The sequence below is a fragment of the Fomitiporia mediterranea genome, assembly GCF_000271605.1.
Source record: "Fomitiporia mediterranea MF3/22 unplaced genomic scaffold FOMMEscaffold_5, whole genome shotgun sequence".
In the NCBI taxonomy this organism is placed as follows: Eukaryota; Fungi; Basidiomycota; class Agaricomycetes; order Hymenochaetales; family Hymenochaetaceae; genus Fomitiporia; species Fomitiporia mediterranea.
Window position 1 is genome coordinate 3432894 of NW_006760390.1, and position 8048 is coordinate 3440941.

The 8048-nt window shown below is 41.9% G+C and overlaps 1 protein-coding gene across 1 annotated transcript; it reads right to left on the minus strand.

Moving 5' to 3' along the window:
- Positions 1–800: 800 nt before the first annotated feature.
- On the minus strand, positions 801–4932 carry FOMMEDRAFT_140475 (PSP1-domain-containing protein). Its single transcript, XM_007266098.1, has 5 exons — positions 4464–4932; positions 4314–4397; positions 1816–4081; positions 1593–1670; positions 801–1522 (listed from the first exon to the last, which is right to left on the minus strand). Exons 3-5 carry the CDS (start codon positions 3954–3956, stop codon positions 1465–1467), a joined length of 2277 nt encoding a protein of 758 aa, XP_007266160.1. The 5' UTR covers positions 3957–4081; positions 4314–4397; positions 4464–4932; the 3' UTR covers positions 801–1464.
- Between the last annotated feature and the right edge of the window lie 3116 nt (positions 4933–8048).

Genomic DNA, 8048 nt, shown 5'->3' on the forward strand with positions numbered 1-8048 from the left:
GTCTCAACAGAAAGCAGGCTTAGTGAGCCAGTAAGAGGTACTCATATTACATATACTGTTACAGAAAACTGTAGATAAGATGTAAATGTATATTTAACAAAAAAAAACTGATAATATTTTTTTTTGCCTTGCCCTCTCGTAAATTTCGCCGCTAGGGTCCTTCCTAATTAGTTAAGCGAGTCCGTGACACGTGACTGTCACAGCTTGTCGAGTTTATCTTTTGTCTACCTTATTAAGAAAACATGAAAAACAGTGTATTTTCACTATAACTCAGTCAAATCTTGCTCAAATTTAATAATTAAAGTGTCTATTTGAAGCATATTTAAAAAACATGAATTTATGTCAAATAATCACTGAATTCTGTGCAGAATTGAGTGAGAAATAGCTATTTTTTTGTTTTGTTTACTTTTGTGACAAAAAATGATAAATCATCAAGTGTGACAATACTTATGAAAAAGGCAGTAAAAGCAGGGGTCTTACATTTGTGAGTGTGGAAATATTTCAAGTACAGTTCCAGTATATATTCAACACTCTCAAGTATAATAAGTACCTTTTGCTTACTCTTAATACCTATACTTCAGAAATATCATTATTTGTCATTAAGCACAATCTGCTTATATATCTAGAGTATATTCAAGGCAAAATATTTTGAGTATCAGTAGATTTACAAATTCCATCTGGATAAAACTCATTACAAGCTATGTTGCAAGATAACAGTTAAACGTGGTTGGTTAACCAATGTATTTGCGTTCTATACAAAGCACTAAGAACAAACTTTCAAGAAGCACCACTCAGACAGACAGGGTACGGAGGAATCGTTAATTAGAAAAACTAAACAAAGTTGTACAGGGAGAGCAAATTGCACGTGAGGAAATAACCATACATAAGTAACGTCGAAAGAGCTCGAGACGAACAACACAACTACAGAGAGATGCGCAGAGAAAAATACGAGCAGAGTGCGACAGAGATAGAGGATAATAATGCTCATATGCTCATATGGATTCGGATATGCATGTCTAGATCGATGGCTGTTCTAGATGGATGCATGACGAAAATAAGGAAGGAAAAAACACAGGAGGCAGAAAACGGTGAACAGAAAAAAGAGGCAAGATAAATAAAAAAACTGCTGAAAAGACGCTTGATGGGTTAGTTGATTGCTTTGTTTAAAGGTGAAGATGATGGTGTTAGTACACAGCACAGTACATCTCATAATCTGTCAAAGCTGAGAAAAAGTCTTCGTTTCACGTTCAAGAGAAAAAACATGGAGTTAATCAAAAAAAGATAATGATTTCCAGCCAGGGTTGTTTAAGAGTCCCTTCGCTTCATTCGAAGAAAGCGAAAGAGTGAAGAGCAGATGTGTGAGGTGAGCAGGTGGCGCAGTCGTCCCGACAGAAATCTGGATTTTGTATTTCGGACCCTTCAGATGGGCAAGTATATGTGTGTAATCGTCATATTGCTCTCGAATCAGTCGGGGCTTGTCGGACCTTGCAACGAGGCCATCCAAATTCGAGTCTTATAAAGCCTGATACGATAGAAGCGAGGCCGCTCAATCATCGACCTGGCACCAAGAATGTGGAGTAGACAAGACGTACCGGAAAAGCTCGCGCACGAGTTCACGGAAATCAATCCGTTTCTCGGCGATGAAGTAGAATGTCAACTTCCTTCGATCCCTACAAGTTTTTAAAAAATAGCATACAAATGAGCACCGGTCGAGCATCAATCAATCAATGAGAGCTGAGAGAAAAAATACGGGGAGAAAATGCGAAAGAATAGAAGGATAAAATAAAATAAAAGAAATCGAGAGAAAAACCGTACCATTGGTACTCAGCATCAATAACCTCCATCGGCAATTTCTTCTGTTTCACCTTCGTTTGACAAAGTGCAAGCGCCTTCGCTTCATCCTGGTGTTTGGTCACCAGCATCTGCGCATCCTGCGACGTAGCCTTCCCATATATCTTCTTCGGATTAATCTCTTTCTTCCCATGTGGGGGTGGCGGCGGCACAACGGATAAGGATCCATCAGGACTCGTAGGGCCATAGCCCGCATTCTGCTCGTTGAATGCAGCTTGCGCGGCTTGCTGCTGCGCAGCTTGTTGTCTTTGGAATGTTTCCACTTCTGCAGCTGTAATCGTATCATTCACAATCTTTCCTAAGTCCTTCCCCCGATCTGCTTCGACGATGACAAGATCCCCTACACGTAGAGGCGGCATACTTGTTGCGTCCGCAACGTAGAACAAGTCTGTTCTACCAGCTTTGAACTCGACAATGAAGAGCGCCCAGCTATCTGGTACGACATGCAAAGGAATCCCGCGTCCAAGTTCCGAGAGCGATTGTTGCTGTTGCTGAATTGGTGAATGCTGAACACCAGGCGCACCCATACCCATGAATCCTTCGCCTTGCGACGCACGACGCTGCAGGGCCGGTGCACCCGCCAATGTCTGCTGATGCAAGAACTGCTGCATCTGAATCTGCTGTGTAGTATGGACACCACCGGCAGCAGGTCCTCTCGTTGGCGAGAGCGGCATTTGATGCATCTGCATGAACGACTGATTCGGTCCCGCAACACTTCGCGAGAACGTAGGTGACGTCGGGGCGGGCGCAGGCGCATCTTCTGGGATGTACTGAATCCCATGCCCAGGAACATATCGCTGAGCCTGCTGACGATGTATATATGCAGCCGATTCGAGTGCAGGAGAGTGCTCGGGGTTGCGTGGGGGTGAGCCTCCGCTGGAACTGACAGAATATTGGCTCTCGCTAGGCGAGCGCAACATGCGACGGGGCGGTAAATGCTCACCCGAGGGGATACTCAAGCTCTCCGCAAGTGACCCGGATGGGTCATGAGTCGTGCGTGAAAGCGGGGCATAAATCGGGAGAGAAGATGGCTGACTCGGAGGAAGTGAGGAGCGTGACTGTGGTGCATTCAAGTTGAGCATATTGAGGCCGACTGCAAGTTCGTCGTCTGAAATCGCGAGACCTCCTGCTCCTGCTCCCGCAGAAGTAGCATGACCATTACTCCCTGCAAAATAGTGCTGACTCCCGTCATCATGGCTATCCGGTGCATTAAAGCCGACAATCCCGCGACGCGGTTGGACAACACTGACACTATGGCGACGACTTGTCGTCCCGCTTTCACCGCCATTCCCGGCCCAGGCATCCTCATCGAGCATAATGTGTCCGACATCGCGTGCCATCGGCGAGATGTTCGTGAGTTCCGCATTGCTAGTGTTAACACGAAGCCCAGTCGGCGATGGCGAAGCGCCTACAGGAGATCGAGCAAGTGCACCGAGCGAACCATATCGGCTGCCAAGTCCTGATCCAGGTGGCTTAATGTCACCAAATCGTCCAGGGATGCTCAACGGGCCCGTGGTCCATCCCGCGCTCGCAGGTGGACTTCCGATAGGCAACGGCCTCGCTGCAGTCGTCGTTGCAAGGCTCTGTGACCGACTGCGTGTATCGCCTGCAAGGAAGTGGCGTCCTCGAAGCTGAGTAGATGAATCGGAAAACGTGTACTCCCCTGTCGCGTCGGACAGCACCTCAGATTCATCGTCCTCGAACGTAGATGGGAAGGAATGAGATTCGCGGATTGCATTCGCGAAGTTACTACCACTACCATAGCCAATGCGCTCAGAGAAGGAAGAACTGCGCGGTAGCGATGAGGGGATGCCAACGGACGTGCTTGCACTACGGCCCAGAGACGGACCGCGACCTTGTCCGCTCGCAGACATCATCCATGGTGAAACCTGTCCTGGACCGAGCGTCCCGCCGGAACCATTATCATTCCCATTTCCGTTCCGTCCACCAGGACTACCGTATATCTGCATTGCTGGTGTCGAGTAGAACCCTTCTCCGTTTGTTGTCGGCGGCTGACTTGCCGAGCGCGGCGTGTCTGCACCCCCGCCTGAAAACGAGAAACGGTTCTTCCGCTCGCGCTCCTCGCTCGATAGTTGATGTTCCATAAGCGAGGCCGTGGGCAGCCCGATGCTTTGCAGTTGTCTGTATGCTTGAGGGGACGCCAGCGTTGTAAAAATACTATAAAATTTCCACTCTTCTCTATTCCTGTCGTGTGTTCGTGTATGTATGTCTAGAAGCGAGAAGGCCATTAGCAATACAGACTTCTCATCTCGATGGAAGTCGAGAAGAATTGGAATTGCACAGGAATAGTAGGTGTTATAAGATCAGGCACTAGTTGGCATCTAGACTCGCATTCTGCCACATAGTCACTCCCATGCGTCGAGAAAGAGGGTTCTCCATGCGGCATATTGGAAAGACGAGCAACAAGGCATTCAGGCTAGGAAAAAGAGGCGCATACGTACAGATTGCACCCAAGGACCTACCCTCCGACCCCCAAATAACAAGAAATTTAGACGACTACCCGTATACCTTTGAAACCCTTTAAACTAAGAGGAGAAACGGCATTGCACTTCAGGCATGATGCGACTAGATATTACGGTGACACAACACACCTGGATATATGAAAGAAAAAAATTTCCACCGACTGCGTGCCTATGCACGCGTGACTAAATGCGCTTTAAAGTCCGAGCTCGCTTCCACTAGGTAACTCTCCCAAGCAAGAATTGGTTATGACTTGATTCACCCGAATCCGTCCTCGCAGGTGGCACACGGCTTGTCCAAGAAGGTCGCCTCAAAAGAGCGTCTCTATGCAGACATCGAGACACTCAGACTAAGGACGAGGGTAGGTACAGAAGACGACGACACACACACGGACGTTCAAACGCAAGGAGCGTAAGGAGTTGGAGAAAAAAGTCCGCAGCTGATCACAGCAAAGGTCTTAGAAATGCACGCGCGTCTTGTCTAGCCGAGACGGGGCTGGTGAAGATTAGGGATACAAGAAGAAAAGTATAAGAGAAAGAGAGAGAAGAACGGTCTAAATGTCTAGGAGGGCGTGTCGGTGTCGGCTGGTGATGGAGTGGGAGTAGTAAGTAGCAAGAGGAAGAGGACGGAGAGGAATGCGCTGGGACTGAGTTGCATTCTACGGGACGAGGCAGGTGACCCGTATAACCGCGGCCGCCCCTGCATCTGTCTGCCATGCCCTTCGGTCGGCTCATATATCTAGTCACACGCTGCGAATCTCTATTCAGTCATCTCTAAACTCTACCTATGCACTCAATATCCTAGACACACCCTAGTCCATATTCTACTCAAGCTACGTGCATAAATCTGTCGCTCTGACGCATATATGCGTCTCTGCTCACCTAACCAACAGGCAATAACAATCACGACCCACGAAACACTCGGCATCAGTGGAAACGAAATGGAATGACAATGAGTCACAGAAACGTAGGATACTGTATACATACGGCTAACACCGAGAGAGAGATGGTGGGCAACGAAGGCCCTTCCGCCGAGGCTGTTGCCATATATGGGCATATGTCTGATGTCAGAACGCACTTCAGATCGTTCAGATGATCCTCTGATTCCTCAATTCTCGAAAATTCTCTCTCCCATCGCACCTTGCGTTTACACGCTACCCTCAAAGTAAAATATCAGTGAAGGTTCAGACACGTAAAAAGCTTAAGAAACCTGTACCGCCAACCTTGGTTTTTCTTCTCACTCACCATTCAAGCACTCTGTCTTCAATAGGAGTTTCCGCACCTGGTTTGTCGTTGGTCACATTGCATCGCACGAAGGAGGCATTGATCCGAGGCCCAGAAGCCACAAAGGCTGCACCCTATTCGATGCACTAAAATCAGAAGAGAGGGTAAAGAAAGCGTGGAATGGATGTCGTCATACATGTATAAAGTATTAAATAGCTAACCAATGTACATGCACATCTCCCTCCTTCCAATTCAAACCACTGATCGCTTGCACTTAGAATCCGAAACTTACTGTAAGCTTCCTCTTCACCCTCTAATCTTAACGACACATATGATCTCTGTCTGACCTTTTCTTGTGCCCAGGCTTCTGATCAATCTCTGTGTGTCCGAGTTCTGCAACTTGAGGTGCATCTGAGTAGACAATATAGGAGTAGAAGTAAGGATGTAAAAAGTCCTTCATATTGTTGAAGGCTACCACTTAGACAATTCAATTGAAAGAAGTCTGTACTGGATGAGTCACAAGACAGTTAAGGTTGTATACATGTATGCTCAAGTTCTACAACCTACTTTAGTAAACTAGTAAATCAATATAATACTATAATTCCTTTCTTACAAGATGACTGTAATATTAATACAAGTACAAGGAACTTTGAAAGTTGTTGAACTAGGTCTCTATTGTATTTAGTCTGTTTTATAAATTTTGAAAATAGAACAATTATAGTAAGGTTTTAGACACAAATCAAATATACTAAGAAAGTTTAATTAGAAGTTGTTAGGATTGTAGGATTGGACCTATTTCATTTTCTTTACATCTCTATCAGTTTTGTGAAAAACTAACATTACTACTAGATTTTCATAATCCTTAACAACTTATCTATTGTTCTACAAAGTTTTATAAAGATTGTATTAGTATTAAGTACAGGAGAGAGTTACAGAGATATAAGGTAGTGTGTACAATTATAATACACACAATTAATCCATTTCTTACTTAATATAGTAACTTGTACCTCTTTTATGTAATGGTCTCTTAGCTTATATTCTTTAATGTGTAATACTCTGTTAATTCTTCCTAGCCTCTAATACACTTGTTAGTTTTACAATATTTGTTCTTATTATTTCTTTAATCTTATTCTCAAGTTTCATTCCTTACTTTACTCTTATTATTTAGTTATTATAAAAAGTAGTTTATAAATACAGTAGTTCCTTAGTTTTTTAACTCTTCTTATATTCCTACTTGTTCTCCTAGTATAAATTCTAGCTAGTAGTTTTAGAAATATAGTTAGTTTAAGGACTGTAAGTCTACATTTACAGTTTAAGAGTACTATCAACTTAGAGAATATATCTTCTCTAATATAAGAGTTAAAAAACTTATCTCTACCTTAATACTACTTTTAGTTTAAGCTACTACTTAATTAATATTCTTCTAGTTTAAGCTACTACTCAACTATCCTCTTTATCTAATCCTACTCTCTTTTAAGTCTAAACTACTATTTAATTTATTTCCTATATATAGTTAGAGCTACTACTTGACTATTACAGTTCTTTACTCTTACACTTTCAGTTTTAAGAGTTCTACACTCTTCTGTACTAGAACTTAGGACTTTTGTTCCTTAGAAGTACTATTTATAAATTATATGTAAACTAACTCTTACTATTACTCCTCCTTACTTTATTATTCTGTTCCTTTAACTACCCTTTTATTCTTTGTTTATTCTATAGTCTCTTACTCTTTATTTATCCCTTTATTCTTTGTACCTTTATCTTTAACCTTTCTTTCTTTTATTCTTTGTAACTCATTATTCTTAGTAGTTTATATTCTTTAAGTACTCTTATATAGTTTAGTATATATAAGTATACAAGATTAGACTAGTCTTATAGTCTTAATCTTGTCTACTCAGGATAGTTCTATACTCTTAAACTTACTTTATATACTCTACTCTTATCTTACTCTCTCTCTTTATCTGTTTTATAAGTTCTGACTATGTTTTAGTACTTGTGTTCTGTATTTTTATTGTGTAAAATAGTTATAGTTTAAGCTTTCTTACTAAGCTTTCAGATCCTCTCTATACTATTACTAACATTAGACTAAGACTATCTATTACTATCTTACAACTCTCTTACATTTTAAGTATTAGTATGTACTATTATGTTAATCTCTTTTCTTTATCTTAACTCTTTTACATTTTTAAATTTTAAACTTTCTAAACCCTTTTAAACTTTTACTACCCTTCTTCTATTTATTATCCCTTTTAGTTTAGTGTCAATTCCTTTATAGTATAAATATAGACTCTTTTATACTAACTATTACCTTTACTATTCTACTAGATTAGTAGTTATAAGTAAACCTAACTTAATATATATAGATTTTTATTTAAAAGGCCTTTACTAACTATATATACTCTTAGCCCTCTAAGAACCTGTTCTAATTGTTCTAAAAGTTGTAACCTGTTTTAGAAAGAAAGTATATATAGTTTACTCTTTAAACTTTAATAA

What these genes read in the sequence shown, in the direction of transcription:
- FOMMEDRAFT_140475 (XM_007266098.1), bottom strand. Translation starts at nt 3,956, where the DNA reads ATGGAACATCAACTATCGAGCGAGGAGCGCGAGCGGAAGAACCGTTTC. An exon ending in ATTGATGCTGAGTACCAATG is followed by an intron (nt 1,671 to 1,815) that starts GTACGGTTTTTC and finishes AAAAACTTGTAG; the next exon opens with GGATCGAAGGAAGTTGACAT. An exon ending in CTCGTGCGCGAGCTTTTCCG is followed by an intron (nt 1,523 to 1,592) that starts GTACGTCTTGTC and finishes CTATCGTATCAG; the next exon opens with GCTTTATAAGACTCGAATTT.